At 43.1% G+C, this 20541-nt stretch overlaps 1 protein-coding gene across 1 annotated transcript in view; it reads left to right on the top strand.

Moving 5' to 3' along the window:
- LOC118393191 (bone morphogenetic protein 1-like) overlaps positions 1–20541 on the top strand; it is a 57476-nt gene that overhangs the window by 23847 nt on the left and 13088 nt on the right. Inside the window, exons 2-8 of the mRNA XM_035785609.2 lie at positions 4242–4355; positions 4982–5125; positions 5422–5539; positions 6861–7039; positions 7198–7303; positions 13347–13471; positions 16668–16783. Of these exons, the coding sequence (XP_035641502.1) occupies positions 4242–4355; positions 4982–5125; positions 5422–5539; positions 6861–7039; positions 7198–7303; positions 13347–13471; positions 16668–16783 (902 nt within the window). The remainder of the gene's footprint in view (positions 1–4241; positions 4356–4981; positions 5126–5421; positions 5540–6860; positions 7040–7197; positions 7304–13346; positions 13472–16667; positions 16784–20541) is intronic.

The raw sequence follows: 20541 nt of genomic DNA, 5'->3' as shown, positions 1-20541 counted from the left end.
AGGTAAAGCAGGGTTACTCTCATAAATTAAGTAATTTAATTGCAGCTACATTTTTATCTTCCACGGTGGAAAGAGTGCTACCTGTCCCCTCGGTGACAGCCTCAAATTGATGTTGGTTTTGTCGAAGTGCTTTCTATTCTCTCATCCTTTAATGCTGTCAGTTCTTGGAATCAAAAGTAAGAACAAGAGGATAAAAGAGCATTGCGACAGTCAGTTTGTATCCATTGCATACTGTATGGACAGCTGGTTGCTTGTAGTGATCAGATACAAAGTCTTCAGAAAGCATTCACACCGCTTTAAAAAAATAAAAAGTCAAATAAATCATGAAATAAAAACAAATACATTTATATTACATAGTAATTTCATGGATGTAAAGTGTGTCAAGATTGGACACCTTGGCCCTGGTGGATCCTGGCCGTGGAGAGCTTCATAAGTACAATTTCCTTAAATGTGAGCAACCATTGTTGCAATGGTAACTGATGAGGTGGAATCTACCTTTGTAAAATAATCTTCTTAGCAGCTGTGGTTCCTGCCAACCACACTCTCCGTTGGCGTTCTGACAAGTGCCAATCAGTCATCACAAAGCAACATCACTATTGGATCTAATGGCATTATTTTATCTATAAGTACAGAGATGACATTGTTAACTTTCCCCCAGAATTCAACCACCCCCTGGCATTTTCACAGCACATGCTAAAAAGTACCAAAGTCCCCTGTGGTGCAGAACTCACATAATGGCGATGGACAAATGCTCATGTGATGTATTATTTGAGGTGTTAGATATCTAGTCAATTGTACAACTGAATGCCTTCAACTGAAATGTGTCTTCCGCATTTAACCCAACCCCTCTGAATCAGAGAGGTGCGGGGGGGGTTGCCTTAATCGACATCCACGTCTTCGGTGCCCGGGGAACAGTGGGTTAACTGCCTTGCTCAGGGGCAGAACGACAGATTTTTACCTTATCAGCTCGGGATTCGATCCAGCAACCTTTCGGTTACTGGCCCAATGCTCTAACCGCCAGGTAGGTTCTATAGCAAATGTTTTTATTCATTAATTGGTGATTGGGGTTTCTAGATGATCCAGATATATTTTTTCCATTCTGTCTCCCAATTTATTTGTCTGTCAGCAAGTTTAAGTGTAATCCTTTTCCCATACAGTGGATAGAGTTAATGATTAACAATAGATATTAAAAACAACTCCCCTTGAGGGGGGTCTGTCCGTTAGAAGTTTGACCAATGGGTGTTCTGCTAGTGCTGCTCCCCAGGGGACCCCATAGGCTTGCATGGATAGGTGCAGTTGAAGGTAAAGACAAAATGATGAACCTGGCTCATTAAAACACTGGCGGATATCCTGGAAACTGAGGAGTCCGTTCAAATTGAATGTCTGAAAGTATTTAAAAAAAAACCTCTAAATGTATTGTATGAATCTTATGAATTGAAATAATAAACTTTATGCTAATGTGTTATTCAATATAAAATGGGTTAAGTTACGATTTTGTGTCACTGGCCTATACACTACCCCATGTCATCAAAGTGAAGTGTTTGGTAAATACATTTTTAAAAGAAAGCTGAAATGTCTTGAGTCAATAAGTATTCAACTGCTTTGTTATGGGCAAGCCTTAATAAGTTCAGGACATGATTTTTGAATGACTACCTCCTCTCTGTACCCCACACTTACAATTATATGTAAGGTACCTCAGATGAGCAGTGAATTTCAAACACAGATTCAACCACAAAGACCAACGACCATGGAGTTTTTTTAGAAAGAAGATATTGAATATCCCTTTGAGCATGGTGAAGTTATTAATTACACTTTGGATTGTGTATCAATACATCCAGTCACTACAAAGATACAGACGTCCTTCCTAACTCGGTTGCCGGAGAGGAAGGAAACTTCTCAGGGATTTCATAATGAGACCAATGAGGCCTATTTCCAAGTATCTGCATGCATCGTGTTATGGGTATGCTTGTCATCGGCAAAGACCAGGGAGTTATTTTGGGATAAAAAGTAACGGAATAAAACAAATTCACCTTTCAGCAGGACCTTAAGCTAAAGCACAATGCCAAATAAAGCCTATGGTGGAGTTGCTTACCAAGACGACATAGACTTTTCCTGAGTGGCCTAGTTATGGTTTTGACTTAAATTGTCTTGAAAATATATGGCAAGACATGAAAATAGCTGTCTAGCAGTGATCAACAACCAACTTGGCCGAGCTTGAAGAATTGTAAAAAGTGTGCAAATATTGTACAATCCAGGTGTGCAACGCTCTTAGACTAACCCAGAAAGACTCACGGCTGTAATCGCTGCCGAAGGTGCTTCTACAAAGTATTGACTCAGGTGTGAATACTTATGTACATGAGTTATTTCTATATTTCATTTTCAATAAATTAGCAAAGCATTCGAAAAACATGTTTTTGCTTTCTCATTATGGGGTATTGCGTGTAGATGGGTGAGCGATTTAAAAAATAGATTTAATCGTTTTTGAATACAGGCTGTAACACAACAAAATGTGGAATAAGCCAAGGGGTATGAACACTTTCTGAAGGCACTGTATACTCTTGGCACAGAGTGTCTGTATTTGAGCTGAGTATGAATAGTCTATTTGAATGTTTTGGGGATTTGGTGACACTCACAGTGATTGAGTGTTTTTCTGAGTGCAAATGATAGGATCCCTTTGACTTATGGTATTTTCAACCTGCCCACTGAGCTCTGAGCATGCCCTATCTTGCAGCCAAGGATCTACACCTTTTCTTATTGCTGTCATTGGCTTGTAATCTTGCTAGCCCACAACATGCCCTCTCCGACACTCTGTTGCTTGTGTGAGACTGTGGCTACATCTCAGCCAGCTACATATTGTCTAAATAATTATCCTCTGGTGGATAAAGGGACGCAAGCTAAAAAGTTTTTTCCTCTATTTTTTTCCTTCGTTGTATTTTCTCTCTGACACAAACGCACACCACAATCTGACTGTTATTAATGGTCGGGCCAATGATTGCTCAGTTATAACAGTCATAGATGATTGTTGTTGAGTTCTAAAAACAACCTTAAGCCCTGAAAAGATGCATTCACTTTGATTCCCAGACCACAGTTTGTCAGTTCTTAGTTATCCATCTTTCACTATAGCAGTTGATGTTGTTTTTCCCAGTAAAGCAGTTCCCAGAAGGGCAATTCCACAGGAACAGAATGATGCTGAGACTCGATTTGTCACTTTAAAATGTATGCCAAACAAAAACCAATGATTGCAAAGTTAAACAACCCGTGAAACTCTATGCACAAGGATGACTAACATTTTACAAAACACATTTACAAAAACAATGCAGATGCAAAGTTAGGTGACAACAGCACAAACCGTCATTCTGCTACGGCACTTTGCATCTGCACTGTTCTTCAACTAAATGTGTTTTTGTAACATTTTTGTGGAAATTGTTAAAAGCAGTACTTGTGCATAGAGTTGTATGGTCCACTCCTGCACACAGGACAGCGCGTAATTCAGCAAATGTGCTGGTTTAAAAGCTTTTAAAACAGAGTGGCCTGTATCTGTGGAGAGGACTCCTGCCCAAACTGCCGAAGAAATAGGGCATTTAGCAAGGAATACCATTCTTCACATTCTTCATAAAGGGTGACTGCTTGGTTATTTTTCCTTCTCCTTGGCCTCATTAAGAACTTATTACTTGTTCAAGGTGCCCTATATACAGTATTGAGGCAGCATCTTACAGTATTCGGTCTGCTCGAGGACTCATTAATGGTACAAAGATATCAGGACATTAAATATTCCCCCAGAGTTTTCTCAACGGCAACTGGATTGACCCAGCACATCTGGGGTATGCTGATCTGAAAGCTTTTGAATGTAGCTCTCATTAATGGATTTCCTATGTCCTCCACTGAATGTCATAAAGAGATGTTCCCTCCCCTGATGGTATGACTTATTTAGCTTGGAGCTTATAGAGCTCTGAGACTCAGACCGCATTCCTCTCCTGTTATTCAAACATTCACATAACTGATGTTTCACAACTCTGTGTGTCTGTTTGCGAGAGGGGGCCAAAGAGATGGGAGAGAGGGAGTGTGAGAGGGAGAGAATGTCTAGCTTTTTCACCCTCTGTTTTAATGGATGCCTATGTGATCGACAGGGTTTGTCGGACTGCAGAGCAGGAAAACCTTGAGGCTATTGAACGGTGCAAAACAATATTGTAAAGATGCCTTAAATATGTCTGACTTGCTTTCTCTCTGTGTGTCTGCTTCAGTTGCCTTTTGGGGAGACATTGCTCTGGATGAGGAGGACATGCGCATGTTTAAGGTGGACCGGATTATAAACATGGCCCAACGGACCGTCCAGACCTTCAATGAGACAACCACAGGTGAGCAAGAGCTGTGAGGCTGGCTGACCAAGTCATGGTTACTGGGAGTAAAGACTAAGGCCTATCGCCATAGCCTAAAAGCGTGCATTTTCTTATAAACGTGCCTGTCATCAATTCTAAAAGTCTGACTCCATTTATGCATGTGCTATTATATAGTGCTGACTAAAATGTCTCCTTAATGATACAATACAAACCAGTCCAAGAACAAAAACTTGCATTCAGTTAAATAGTTCCCACATTTTCCCACCTCAAGGCCAATTATGCAAGGAGGCTTTGTAACTCTCTCCCAGTGCATCTGCCAGGAAGATGTATACGATGCATGAACCACTCAGCACCAGGTGATGACTCCTCTCCAACACTGGGTTGGCCAAGACACCTGTTGTAAACAAACAGCATGTTTATCACCAGCACTCTCAAAGTGTTTATGTAAAGAAAATGCTCAACCAGCATATAAAGCATGCTTCATTGTCATTATCATCTCTTTACCATTTAGGAACAGCTGAAATGTTGTAATCTCATCATGGTTTTTACCATGTTCTCACCAGAGTTGAACTTTTTAATTGGATGGTTTTCTGTGATTTTATATTGTACTAACCTCATCTTTGGCTGGTAATTGGGAATGACAGGGTCTTCTGCCAATGAGACCAGTCGAAACAGAGCATTGCCAAACCGGCAAGGATCACACCGCAGGAAAAGGGCGGCAACATCCAGACCTGAGAGGGTATGGCCAGAAGGTGTCATTCCCTATGTCATCAGTGGGAACTTCAGTGGTAAGTCCCACATCACTGCTGTTTACTTGCCCTATGCGTCTTATATGCGCCCTATAACATAGTTTCCTACTAAAATGTGGTAGCTGGTGTCCATTAAGCATACTTCAGCATACTTGCATCCACTACATTAAAATGAATGTCTTTGCAGCTATTGGACATACCATTTTTTATTAACTTTACTTGGAATGAATTTGGCACTATGAGCAAGCTGTTAGCATTGGTATTTTATCCTCCTTTTTACGTGACTTATGGACATCAGCCTCACTGATCTCCTCCCTTCTTCCCATCACATTCAGGCAGCCAGCGGGCGATATTCCGCCAGGCCATGCGTCACTGGGAGAAGCATACCTGTGTGACCTTTATGGAGAGGACAACAGAGGAGAGCTACATTGTGTTCACCTACCGGCCATGTGGGTAAGTCCACGCAGGCCTGGGCTCGCCTCCCTCAGGAAGGAAGTGTAGCTGGTCAGCCTACTCAGACATGACAGTCCTTTATCCACACAGCCATAATGAGTTATCGCTTAAGTACTTTTCCTTACTACTCCTCCATTGTCCTTTAGTGCTGGCTCATCCCCTCTGTCCGCAGTCTGTCTGCGTGAGTTGTGCTAATTGAAGCCCCCTGCAAGTCCTGAGAAAGACAACCATTCATGCCCAAGGAATGCATGCTGTGCCTCATAGTTCTGACACATCTTTCACTGAGCACTGGTGTCACATTGGTGTCACATGTTTTTTTTTAATGACACCCAAGGGAGACCTCCTCAGCTTAACCATAACCCGTAATTCCACATTATATATTTTGTCCTTTTCCCAGCTATGCATGTTTTTAAGTTCAAAAGATTTTTACACAAAACTGTAGCCACGTTGATGGCGTTATACTCTGGCTCTGCATGTACACTAAATCCGCTACCAAGAAGAACATATTAAAGAGCGGATATGGAGCATAAACTGACCTTTTTCCACCCAGCTGTTGATAGCCATTTTTAGCCTGGTAACTGTCCTCCAGAGTAACAGGGATGACATTATCCACTCAGGCGGCCGCAGTTAGTGGGAATGCCTGGGCTCTGGGCTGGCCTGCTGCAGGCCCCATCTGTCCTGTGCAAAGTTCAAGGCCCGTCTCAGGAAAGCCTGGCTCACAGTAATTAGAGAGCGGCTGGTTGGCCCACAGGGGCGCGGTGTGTGTCCATGGACCGGGGTTCCACACTGACCCTTTCATGTCAGGGAGGGAGAGATGGAGAGCCCTGCAGTCTAAAGTTAGCCATCCTTCACTGTCACACATTGTAACCCTCCATCTACAGTGAAGCACGCATCAATGAATGTCACCACTGTATTAGGATGTAGGGTCACCTCACCTCCGCTAGTTTTCCTATGACCTGCTAGAAAGGCTGTTAAGAATGCTGTTCCTAACACTGTATATGCATTAGAGATGTGAGATGAACCACAAACTGTTGAGGTCAGACCCTGCGTCTCTCCAGGAACAGGGATTCCTTCCATAGACTACTTCACTTGGCTTATTCGTTATTTGTTCACTCCTTCTGGTTAACACTTTCATGTTTGTGGAAGTAAAGTTCTATATATCTCATCTATATATCTATAATGCTCTCATCTTTGTGTCTGCCAAGTTAAAAGTGACTTAGTTTAGTCTAATATGTAGCCAGTTACCACAGTCGTTGAACTAGCTTGTTACCCTGCCTGTTGACCTGTCCCTGATCTTTGTTCTGTGTGTTGGACCCTGCAGGTGCTGTTCCTATGTGGGCCGCAGGGGTGGCGGTCCCCAGGCCATCTCCATAGGAAAGAACTGTGACAAGTTTGGAATAGTGGTGCATGAGCTTGGCCACGTGATTGGTTTCTGGCACGAGCACACCCGGCCCGACAGAGACGAACACGTCAGCATCATCAGGGACAATATCCAGCCAGGTAAGACTGCCTTGTAGACTGCTGTGTATGGAACAGCGCACTCATCTTTCCCTTTCTAGGAGATAGCCTCTCACTTTTGTATTTACTATTCTGGTACAGTATTTGAGGTAGGGGTGGGTTGCAGGTTTCAGTATCTGTTTTCTTGCTTCCATTCACAGGACAGGAGTATAACTTCTTGAAGATGGAGCCAGGGGAGGTGGACTCTCTGGGAGAAGTGTATGACTTTGACAGCATCATGCACTATGCCAGGAATACATTCTCAAGGTAGGAGATGGGCCAAGTTCCACTTCATACACAGCAGAGCAGAACAGACATCGTGGAAATCAGTTACAGTTTAGGCCATAGAGCAGTTTCCCAGACTGTCACTTTTGCTCTCATGTCTCACTTCAGGTCTTTTCCATGTGAGTCACTTCATAGTTCTACAATGTGTCAATGTCTCTTTTTTTTCTCTCCATTATTTTGTTTAATTTTAGAGCCAGGGGCTGACTTCAAGGCTTAGGAAAGGTGGCGCAAATTGAAGCTTAGATACTTAATTAATGACCTGCTGACATTCATAGCCTGGGGGACAAATATACTGCTGACTTGTCACTGTTACTTAGCCTGTATGATGGTTGGTCTGATGAATTTAAAGTACAGGGAAGCAGGACAAAGACACAACTCCGTGATGGACCTCATGAACGTGTCAGTGCCTTGGCTTAAAGGAAGAACATCTGCAGAATATAATACTTTTTGGGAGTGTCTACTCTTTCTCTCTCTTCCGCAAATTTATTTTGGCTTGGATCTTTTAACTCTCTCAATGGTCACCGCTTACATTTGAGCGTGCAGTGGAAATGCTCAGGGGTGAACTGATGTGGTTTCTGTGAGATGCAGAAAGGATTATATTGCTTGTCCTCGTAATGAGATTTCGGAGGGTAAAAAAAGTGTAATCCACCAGGATGCCTGGAGTAACGTGTCATTAGAGTTGACACATCTGGCCCATTTAGCTTTTTGGGGCCCAGAAAGAGCAGGATTATAGAGATTTCGCTTTCAATCCTGGTGAATGTTTTATACATTTTCCTAGACAACACCAACTTTTTGATCTTGTGTAGTCCACCTTGCCCAGACCATCTGTAGTCTAGTAGTAGAAGGGCACCTACAAAAATCAATGCACACAAACTGCAGCATGCTTTACCAACCCCATGTAATACCATGCCTATCTGTTTTGTATTATGGGGTTAGGCATATATCATATTGATTGCTTCCAGTCTTTCAAGTAGCTGCGTCTCTCAGTGGGAATGCTGTCCTGTGGCAGCTATGTATCAAGGGCGGGTATTTGTTAGATAAGGCTATTTCCATGTTAAAGGATCCATGAGCACCAACATGCGAAGTTCATAGAAGCATATCAAATTGGGTGTCAAATGAAAGCTAATGTAAAACGAAATCCAGCAATATTACGTCTATGTCCTACAATGACAGAAACCCCAAATATGATTCATATCTTCTATTCTGCGCCTCTGTCTCGTGTTTTAATGTTTCTGCACATAATAATGTGCACACTAACAAAGCAGCTCACTATTTGCATGTCGGAATTTTTTTCCTACGAAAACCGAGATACAGGATCAATCATCGTAATGTGGATGGAATGGAATGAAAAGATCTGTGAAAGGAAATCGCGAAATGCGAGCATGTCCAAATTGTTACGATTTTAGAAGTCGTGTAGTGTATGCACAGCATAAGAAACTGCCTTGTTACCAAATACCTGTTACCAAAATATATTTTTTAAATTTCACTCCCTCATTAGGAGGGAGGATAATGAAAGTTCAGAGGTAACAAGTAAAGGTAGACCTATCAATTAGTTATAGTATTTTTACTGATATCAATGTTGTTTATGAATTATTAAGTGATTAAAACTCAATTCTGTTAACAAATAGGTAAAGGAATTTCCAAAAAATACAGTACATACAGTGCCTTGCGAAAGTATTCGGCCCCCTTGAACTTTGCGACCTTTTGCCACATTTCAGGCTTCAAACATAAAGATATACAACTGTATTTTTTTTGTGAAGAATCAACAACAAGTGAGACACAATCATGAAGTGGAATGACATTTATTGGATATTTCAAACTTTTTAAACTTTTTTTTTGATGAGCCAACTTTTACCCACAGCCACAGGTTGTTCCAATTATCCCTCCCCTGGTTGGCTCAAGCTGCCTGAGTGTGTAGCAGCAGCCCAGTAAACCTCCACATCCAACCCCAGGTTCAGGTAGAGCCGCTAGCGCCAGTGGCCCTGCTGCAGCACATCAGGCTACATGGCACACTCATACCTCTGTGAAGCTCCTTGTAAAAGTTCTCCTCTCATAGTGTGAACTGCCTCATTATGCCACATAGAGCCCCTTTGAAGTGGCTTTGATCGTCGTTAGCAACATGATCCCACATACCAGGCTTCTTTAGGAGGTTATAGGGTTTTATTCCCGAGGTGTCTGCTGGCTAGCTTCATGGCTCCCTGGTGTAAAAAAAAAAGTCAGGTCTACTTGCTAGCATGATTTAGGTCAACCACTAATGATCACATAAACTTGGAGACCATTCAATGTCATTTCCCCGACATTGACTTGACAAGTCAAATCTCTGAGAGTACAGAATCAAACTGATCCTGTTTCCAGTTGCGGTTCTGACTGCAAGCTATAGATTTTTCAATAAATTGTTGATATGTTGGCCTTTGATCAAGGCGTCATAGATGGTTTGTGCAGCTTTTATAAAGGATAAAAGGAGTGTGAAATATCCCACAGCTTTGTTTTATGGCCACGGAGATGGAATCTGTTAAGATTCTATTTTTGTCACACTTTGCCCTCTAAAGATTTTTTTAAAAGTAGAATCTATGTAATACTAAACAGCAGGAAAACCACTATCCACTCAAACCAAACTCTTTTGTTGTAGATGTTGTAGTAGATGCTGCTGCGATTTGAAATTCATATTTCACAAAATTGCTTCTTGTCCTTGAAGTATGCTTGAAAAGGAGAGCAGTGCATGTGTCATGGTTTTTGATACTCCACTGTGCCAGTGCGTCCCTCTGTGCCAGCTGACCTCTTTATTTCTCCCAGACTCCCTGTCGGATGCATCTGGAAATCTCTCCAGATGCTGTCCTGTTAGTCACAGACAGAGACCGTGGTGTCATAGTGGCGGTTTGAGATTTGGACCAGCCCAGCTTCTATGACGACTGCATGCTTATTTGGGTTTTACCCATCTCCTTGCTTTTTAGGCTGCAGTTTGGCACTGTTTCTGCCTGTTTCCGTTGGCTTAAAGCAAAGCCAAAAGGTCCACTTGGGACTGAGTTGGAGATTGAGCTGTAAATTTGGTGTCATTACATAATCGTCGTTAGCCAATGGATAAAGGTTGCCTGACATCCTTGTCAGGAAGTGTGCAGTCTATAGGGGATTGCATGACAATGGGGGGGGGGATACCCTGGCACTGAGTTTAACATACCGGTAACATGCGGTTCCCTCCCTCAGCCATGTGTGTGATACATTTTTGGTACCCGCTGTGCATCTCGACGCGTACTTTCTTCAAAAGATCTTTTACATAAACAAAATGTGAAATTGTCTAGCGCTACAAACATCGGCATCAGTGATTGTTGTTCCAATTCAATGCCTCTTTCCCAATTACAGGAAGGGGTTTGGCATGCCCCAGCTTCCCAGTGTGAATGTAATGTGAGCCTGAGCACATGCAAGGCGAGTGAGAGCTGGAGGAGAGGGTGGCCAGACCAGACTGTAATCATTACTACACAGCTCTCTGGTATGAGAACCAGCTGTTGGATCTCCTTTTGTTCAAAATGTTCTTCCCTTTTTTTCCACCGAGGCTGGCTCTTTCCTCAATACCTCATATTGCAGCCTGTCCCAAATAACCTGCCATGTGCTCGTGGCAACTGGATTCTGGGAAACCGGGAGAGATTCTTTCTCTACAAGGAGGCTGAGATTGGATACAAACACTCTTTCAGGCCACTGCACAGAGTGGGCTGTCTAGCCCTTTATTTTTCTAACTGTACAGGCAATGTGCTTGTCAGGGGATGACAATGAAGTAGGTTTTTGATTGTTGATGCTTTCTGCTCCATTGTCATTCAACCTCTCTGAGCATGTCCTATTTTCCCTGAGTATAGCCAGCCTTATTGAATTATTTCACTGTTTACAGATGAAAAAGTAATGTATTGAGAGCGTGGTCAGTGTGTTTTCAGAGCACCTTATTAGGAGACAAGGGGCTCCTGTTAGCTTTTCTCAGTTTACAGTTTACACTTCCCCTGCATGCTGATCAGTGGAGGCTTCTGAGGGCAGCACTACTCATAATAATGGCTGGAACGGAGCAAATAGATTGGCATCAAACAAATGGAAACAATGTGTTTATTCCGCTGCAGCCATTACCATGAGCCCGTCTTCCCCAATTAAGGTGTTACCAACCTCCTCTGATGTTGATGTACCTGTCCCAATGTCTAACTTTGTTTCCCCATTATTAGCCTGTGTGTTTGCACAGCGTTTTTACTGTAAATCACCGTGGGAAGCCAGGGCCTTTGCCGAGATTTTTGTTGGCAAGATTTCATGGGGCGCCCTCATGTTTTGAAGTGTCTCCTGGGGACAAGTAAGGCAGCTCCCCATGCTTTTTATCTGGGGCATGTTACCCAACCCTGGGCTTTATCCGCCCCTCTGCGCTGGGGACATTTTTCAGGCCTGGTGCATAAAGCAGAGCCAACTCAAATAAAGACCTGCCAGTATGCCCTTTGTCTGCTCTGACACTGGCTGGAGTGGCGTTGTTCACCGACAGCCAGCTTACGGGCTCCTGGAGGCAGGCAGACAGACAGACCGACAGGCAGACAGACAGTGCTTAAACTGTTAGCTCAGGCTGCTCTGTTTGCACATGCCTGGCGTTGATGGGTACGTCACCATGGGAACAGCCAGGAACCAGGCTTTGCTCACCATTGCAGAGAGAGAAAAGGAGATGATAAACTAGCAAAGTGTCAAGTGAGAAAGTGGTGTGAAAAGGTCTGGTTTTTCACCATCAACTGTTCTGGACTCCTTTTCAAGCCAAAGGCAAGCCACCATGATGTGATTTTTATACATCTTTCTGATTGTTCTTGTTCTTTTGGACTTTTAATCCTTATGCTAAATATTGCTGTTGTCCATACAACAAACCAATCAAGTTTTAGATTTTCATATAGGGTTGTCAGAGGAGGGCATTTGGTTTTTAGTATTGGAATTGGATAATGTTTTTCTTCCATCTGCACAGCACACATGACGAGGTCAGTTTTGACCCCCAGACCTGTTTGAACTACCTCCTCCCTCTGAGGAGGACATTCCTACAGCCTTGGAGGGGACCACTGACCAGTAACAGTCCATTGGTTGTTTTTTATGTAATAATATATGAAGTTAGGTCATTGTTTTTGACAGTGTTGATAAGGGTCATGGGTCCGCTGATGGGTGTGGCTCCACTTCTCTGTGCTGAGTTCACTGATGAGAAACACTGAATGGGCACCACCTTGCCTCAGAGCCATACAAAATATACTTGACGTATTTCTGAGCACCACCAAGATGTATGATACCTACTAATGGTCTAGTTACTTGAGACAGAAACTAAAGTAGGGAGGTTGGTCGGGGAGGATGGGTGAGCGTTATCTGTGACAGTCTAGCAATCCAAAGCTTGAATGTTCGAGTTGCGCCTGGGCCCACTGTAGCATTTTAGCTAACCTTTCCCCTAACCCATATTCTAAACTTAACCCAATTCACCTAAACTACATAAATTCACCTAACCTTTGCTGTTTTAGTTCTCCTAACCGTCAAGTAAATTCTCTCCATAATTCTCCTTTGTTGTTATGGCGCAACAAGCAACCTGGTCTCCGATAAAGATGTGCAATATTATACGTCAACCAAGATGTTTGAGAAGGTACATCATCCAATTTGTATGATATTATACCACCAAGTAAAATGTATGATACTACACATCCTCTAGTACGTATGTTATTGTATGTTATTCCATTTATAATGTAACCTAACGTATCATATCATACTAAAATGAGTGTCACAGATTTATGTACAGAATAATACAAATTGCCCTGAGACCACATTGTTGGGCAGCACGGCTTGTGTCAGTATCCTCAGTATATCACTGAATAATGCCTACTGTCAGTGTTAGTGTCAGCAGTTCAGCTGCTGGCTGATGGCTCTTTAGGGTTCACCACTGCCCTCTGAATGGTGTCTTTTCTGAGAAAGTGTGTACCAGTGTGTATGTGCAAGTGCCTTCTCGGTTATGCAGTGTTTTGATCTAACAGCGGTCTCTTCTCCTGAAATGCAGAGGAATCTTCTTGGACACCATCCTGCCACGCTATGATGTCAATGCAGTGAGACCGCCAATTGGCCAGAGGACAAGGCTAAGCAAAGGGGATATCACACAGGCACGCAAACTCTACAAGTGTTCCAGTAAGAACAGCACAATTATTTCAAACACATTTTGGTGTATACAGTGGCAAGAAAAATAATGTCTTACCTCAATACCTGAATTTCTGTATAAATTGGTCACAAAATTATATCTGATCTTCATCTAAGTCACAACAAAAGACAAACACAGTCTGCTTAAACTAATAATACACAAATTATTGTATTGAATACATAATTCAAACATTCACAGTATAGGTTGGAAAAAGTATGTCAAACCCCTAGGCTAATGACTTCTCCGAAAGCTAATTAGTCAGGAGTCCGCTAACCTGGAGTCCAATCAATGAGACGAGATTGGAAATGTTGGTTAGCCCTGTAAAAACACTCACACAATTAGAGTTTTCCTGATGTGAAACATGCCTTGAACATGCCTTGAACAAAAGAGATCTCAGAAGACCTAAGATTAAGGATTGTTGACTTGCATAAATCTGGATAGGGTTACAAAAGTATCTCTAAAAGCCTTGATGTTCATCAGTCCACGGGAAGACAAATAGTCTATAAATGGAGAAAGTTCATCACTGTTGCTACTCTCCCTAGGAGTGGTTGTAAGGGAAAGATGACTGAAAGAGCACAGTGCAGAATGCTCAATGTGGTAAAGAAGGATCCTAGAGTGTGAGCTAAAGACTAACAGAAATATAAGGAGCATGTTAACATCTCTGTTGACGAGTCTATGATACATAAAACACTAAACAAGAATGGTGTTCATGTGTTTACCACAGAAGAATCCACTGCTGTCCAAAAAAAGATTGCTGCACGTCTGAAGTTTGCAATAGTGCAGCTGGATTTTCCAAAGTGCTACTGGCAAAATATTCTGTGGACAGTGAAACTACAATTGAGTTGTTTGGAAGAAACACACACCACTATGTGTGGAGAAAAAAAAGCCACACCAACATCAAAACCTTATCCCAACTGTAAAGTATGGTGGAGGGAGCATCATGGTTTGGGGCTGCCTCAGGACATGGACAGCTTGCTCTCATCGACGGAAAAAAGAATTCCCAAGTTTATCAAGACATTTTGGAGGAGATTGTAAGCCTATCTGTCTGCCAATTGAAGCTCAACAGAAGTTGGGTGATGCAACAGGACAATGACCCAAAACACAGAAGTAAATCAACAACAGAATGGCTTCAACAGAAAACAATACGCCTTCTGAAGTGGCCCAGTCCTGACCTCAACCAACGTTGAGATGCTATGGCATGACCTAGAGAGTGGTTCACACCAGACATCCCAAGAATATTGCTGAACTGAAACAGTTTTGTGGAATGAGGAATGGTCCAAAATTCTTCCTGACCATTGTGCAGGTCTGATCCCAAACTACAGAACATGTTTGGTTGAGGTTATTGCTGCCAAAGGAGGGTCAACCAGTTATTAAATCCAAGGGTTCACATACTTTTTTGACCCTGCACTGTGAATGTTTACACAGTGTGTTCAATAAAGACATGAAAACGTATCATTGTTTGTGTGTTATTAGTTTAAACAGACTGTGTTCGTCTATTGTTGCGACTTCAAATTTGATCTAATCTTCCTCTATGACCAATTTATGCAGAAATCCAGATCATTCTGAAGTCTTCACATACTTTTTCTTGCCACTGTAGTTTGTACATAGCATAAGGTATATATTAAACAATAGGTCTAGGAAGTTGACATAATAATGCACAATGGACATTATATAGTGCTTTTGTTGATTTTGCTTATCTCTGAGAGTGAGAAATGTTATTCTACTTTTTTGTGTCTCTCAATATCACAGAGTGAATACTCAAACGCTCCTTAATTTCCTAGATGTAGTTTACGTGTGGAAATAGTTGAGCATCTACCATTGATGTGACGTGGTTCCCTGGCTACAGTTGCCATGACTCCCTGGCTAAGGGAAGGAGTGTAAACAGTGCCCTAGAACAGGAAGTGTCATCACTCTTTCCCAGATAGACTCAAAAGAAAGGCTGGTCTCAAGAGAACAATGACTAGAATGATGGCTGGGAATCAACATACTCTATTCTTAGAGTCCAGAGATCAAGATATTTTCAATGTAAACTGAACATATGTGTTCTAAAGGAAAACATCCTGCCCTGGCACTTTAACAGTAGTTATGTTGGTCTTTAGAAAGACTTAAAGGTTTAATAAGGTTAAGGCTGAAGGGACAACGACTACAGGCGCAAGGTCGATTTATAGCATAAACCGACAAGTTTAAAATAGTCATTCATAAAACAAAAGTGATGTCAGAGCGTTAATTGTGGGTCAGACAGGGAAAATTGGGTTTGTCAGAACCACATTAAAGCTCAGTGAATAAACAGTATACTGCTGGCCAGAACTGGACCACTGAATGTGGTTTTAGTGGGGGGAATCATCTTTCTTCACCATAGATGGTTTAGAGAGGTGGGGCTGTTTAAGTGGGTGTGTTATGTGTTCTTCACAGTGATAAACTCTCTCTCAGTGGAACAGGGGCTAGTGGATGATGTGGCGCACAGAGGATGCAGATAGGAAGGAGTCTCTCTGTTTTCATGGAAAACAGATTGTACGAGCGCAGCGCAGTGGATCCTTATTCACACAGCATTCCTGGGAGCATTTGTCATCCCCTCAGAGTGATTGTTAATGGTTTAGCATCAGCAGACCTCTGCCAAGCGTTATTTGACGCTTTATGGTCTAGAGGGAGGGAGCCAATGAACGTAACCAGTTGTGATAGATGTTTTTCTTACTCCGGCTGAGTAAGAAAAACTCAGTAAGAAGTTCCCCTAGAGCACTGTGCATGCATGCTGGTTGAAATGATCCCCTGTAGCACAGTGGGCCAGAGGGAGGATTGAACTACCAGCATGTTCATAATGTATTAGGTCTCCTAGAGGATTTGGTTATTTACAGTATTTATTTACAAATTTATTTTGAGACTATGCACATAGAATGTGTCTCATACGGTCTTCTATTGCTTCTCATCAACTGGAAGAGGTTGATAATCATCACCATCAGCAGATGATATTTTGAAAATGAAAGAGTTGCCCTCTAAGGTTCAGGATTATAGATTATAGTAGCATCAAACTGCTGTCTTCTACAGTCTGCCTTTAGTGGGACTTGGCTACTTCATTTTTGTTTCTCTAATCAGTATTTTAGCCCTTATCAGAAAGAAACAAATTACTAGATTCTCCACTGGTTGACGTGGTCCTCATGTTCATGTGTCTCTTTCTTTGTCTGTTGATAGGATGTGGAGACAGTCTGCAGGAAAGCAGTGGGAACTTCTCTTCTCCTGGCTTCCCCAATGGATACTCAGCCTACATGCACTGCATCTGGAGAATATCGGTCACACCTGGGGAAAAGGTGGGGCCATGGAAAACTGACTGAGATAAAAACTTGAAGTGCTTTGTTTGTGACTTAGTGATAACTCTGTTCCCTTTGTCAGTCACTCTGTATAACATACCATGGGGAGTCAACGACCAATCATATTCACTGAAAACTGAAATCATGCCCAACGGGCCAAAAGATAGATGCCAAGCCTGCCATTGGAAGCCCCGTCTTCCTGGCTATATTACCGTTCGTGGAATACCGGGGAACGTGTCACGCAATTTACAAAATTTTCAAGCAAACGAAGACTACGATCGGCTCGGACTTACGTGTCTGTTAGTGGGGAGACAGTACTCGTCCCTGTAGATGTTGCGAGTTTTGGGTCTTGGCATTGGTTTTTGCATTTGCTAAAACCCCACTACTTTCTGCTCTGCTTGTGTAGCTAATGCTTCCTTGCTTGAATAAGATGGCCAGTGGTAAGAGTAAGTTCAAAAAGTCTAATCAGTTGAGTTTGAACCACCGATCGTGCCCTAGGGCATGTGGTTTCACAATGAAAATTAAAGATACTCATGAGTGCTGTCCTGTTGCCTGGGGTGGAAACACGCTTTGGCTCAGACCAGTTTGTGTGACATTTTATCCGGCTTGGTTCAACTTCCATTGGGCGTTTGGCTGACTTTGTGAGAAAGATTGGGGCTGCTGGCGAAGGGTCTTCCGGTGAAGCGACCCCAGTAATGGGGTTGTCTGAGACCGGAAAAGAGCAGCAGTGGTGGTCAGAGTTGTCAACTCAGCCGAGTGAGGCTCATTCTGGTTTCTCTGGCAGTGTTCTGAGTCCAGATGATATACAATCCCCTGTTGGCTCTTGAGGGTTTTCAGAGTGTGAATCGGATGTCATCAGTCCCGGCAGCCTAAAGCCCCGGCTTTGGATTCTGTGTGGGAGAGTGAACCATTGGTGGTATATGTGCCTTTTGATGGAGCTGTGTCATAGGGTGGTAGATCACCTGTGGGTGGATTGGCCATCTTCTCCCCCACAGCAGAGTTGGTCCAAGTTTGGGGGAAGGTATTTACAGCCTGTCCCTGCAGCAGTGAAGCGTTGCTTACCCCTATTTAAAGATTTCGCAGATGAGCTAAAGGTGACCTGGGATTCTCCTCATTCAGCCAGGCTGGATCATGAGTGTAGAGGATATGGAGAAAGCTGGGCTTTTTTGCACAGTGCTGATGGATGGAAAGCTGGCGAGACACTATATATACAAAAGTAAATGTGGAAACCCTTCAAATTAGTGGATTCGGCCATTTCAGCCACACCCGTTGCTGACAGGTATATACAATCAAGCACATAGTCATGCAATCTCCATAGACAAGCGTTGGCAGTAGAATGGCCTTACTGAAGAGCTCAGTGACTTTCAACGTGGGCACTGTCATAGGATGCCACTGTTCCAACAAGTCAGTTTGTCAAATGTCTGCCCTGCTAAAACTGCCCCAGTCAACTGTAAGTTCTGTTACTGTGTAGTGGAAATGTCTAGGAGCAAGAATGGCTCAGTCGTAAAGTGCTAGTCCGTAAAAAGTGTCTGTCCTCGGTTGCAACACTCACTACCAAGTTCCAAACTGCCTCTGGAAGCATGGTCAGCACAAGAACTGTTCGTCGGGAGCTTCATGAAATGGGTTTCCATGGCCGAGCAGCTGCACAGAAGCCTAAGATCACCATGCGCAATGCCAAGTGTCAGCTGGAGTGGTGTAAAGTTCGCCACCGTTGGTCTCTGGAGCAGTAGAAATGCATTCACTGGACTGATGAATCACACTTCACCATCTGGCAGTCCGATGGACAAATTTGGGTTTGGTGGATGCCAGGAGAACGCTACCTATCCCAATGCATAGTGCCAACTGTACAGTTTGGTGGATGAGGAATAATGGTCTGGGGCTGTTTTTCATTGTTTAGGCTAGACCCCTTAGTTCCAGTGAAGGGAAATCTTAACGCTACAGCATACAATGACATTCTAGATTATTCTGTGCTTCCAACTTTGTAGCAACAGTTTGGGGAAGGCCCTTTCCCTTTTTAGCATGACAATTCCCCCTTGCACAAGTGAAGTTCATACAGAAATGGTTTGTTGAGATCGGTGTGGAAGAACTTGACTGGCCTGCACAGAGCCCTGACCTGAACCCCATCGAACACCTTTGGGATGAATCTCTCATTAGCCAGGTCTAATTGCCCAACATCAGTGCCTGACCTCACTAATGCTCTTGTGGCTGAATGGAAGCAAGTCCCCACATCTAGTGGAAAGCTTTCCCAGAAGAGTGGAGGCTGTTATAGCAGCAAAGGGGGGACCAACTCCATATTAATGCCCATCATTTTGGAATGAGATTTTGGACGAGCCGGTGTTCACATACTTTTTGTCATGTAGTGTTCTTAGCCTCTGGGGCTAACAATGGGGCTAATCCTAGAATGGTGTTTCCAAATAAACAGAGCCAGTTCTCAGCGGATTAGCTGGACAAAGTGTACCAGGCTAAGGGTGTGGCGGCCTAGTCATTAAATATGGTCACAATGCTGCAGATTTACAGTGCATTCGGGAAGTATTCAGACCACTTGCCTTTTTCCATTTGGTTACGTTACGACCTTTTTCTAAAATGTATTAAATAGTTTTTCCCTCATCAATCTACACACAATACCCCATAATTACATTTTTGCAAATGTATTAAAAATAAATAACTGAAATATCAAAAATAAATAACTGAAATATCACATTTAAATAAGTATCCAGACCCTTTACTCAGTACTTTGTTGAAGCACCTTTGGCAGCGATTAGAGCCTTGAGTCTTTTTGCGTATGAGGCTACAAGCTTGGCACACCTGTATTTGGGGGAGTTTCTCCCATTCATTTCTGCAGATCCACTCAAACTCTGTCAGGTTGGATGGGGAGTGTTGCTGCACAGCTATTTGCAAGTCTCTCCAGAAATGTTTGATCAGGTTCAAGTCCGGGCTCTTGCTGGGCCACTCAAGGACATTCAGAGACTTGTCCTGAGGGATCAGAGTATTAGCTGGTTGTAGCGGACTCGAGTAAACAGGTGGAGCTCCACACTGCCACGCTGGTTTCCCATATTTCTCTTTGGGGTTCATAGGCAATCACAAAAAAAGTTGTTTGACTCTGGCTCAGCGCATTCAGTTACTGGGTTTTATCATATGGATGTAGCTGTCCCTGTGTGGCTCATAGTGTTCTTATGGCTGGGTCCGGGAATGGGTGCAATGCAGGTTGCACGTTTATCCAGGTTTCTACAGTTCCCTATGGGTTTCAGCCTTAGGGTGCGGCAGTGCGTAAAGAGGGCATTATCATGTTTACCACAGCTTTCTGTGGATTTGAGCCTTGGTCTGCCATGGCAGCGGCGAGTACACAGTTTCCAGGTTACTGCTGGTTTGCTGTGGGTTTGAGCCTCAGGCTGCCATGGTTCATCTGGTTGATGCTATGCAGCATGAATGTGCGCTTTACCAAGTCACGACAGATGTTCTGTTTTGGACTTGCGGTTTCTTGCACGAGTACTGATATTTCAGGATGGCAAGGTAAGTATTATTATTGGAACCATGGGGTCTATGGACTTGGGCTGCAGTGGCAGCGTGTCAGTGCGCATGGCCAATTTGTAGTAGGTTCTGGTTCCCTATATTGGGCGCTGACAGTTCAGCGCCCAGTTCAGTATTAGGGAAAAAAGTGGCTTCTGTAACCCCTTTTTTGGAGATGTGGGCCTGCTAGTTTGGTACCAACTGAGCTGGCTTGAGGAGTGATTGTATGTCCCCATAGAATGTTATACAGA

The sequence above is a fragment of the Oncorhynchus keta genome, chromosome 14, assembly GCF_023373465.1.
Source record: "Oncorhynchus keta strain PuntledgeMale-10-30-2019 chromosome 14, Oket_V2, whole genome shotgun sequence".
NCBI lineage: Eukaryota > Metazoa > Chordata > Actinopteri > Salmoniformes > Salmonidae > Oncorhynchus > Oncorhynchus keta.
Note: the sequence above shows the minus strand (reverse complement) of the source record. Positions and strands in the feature narration are given on the sequence as shown.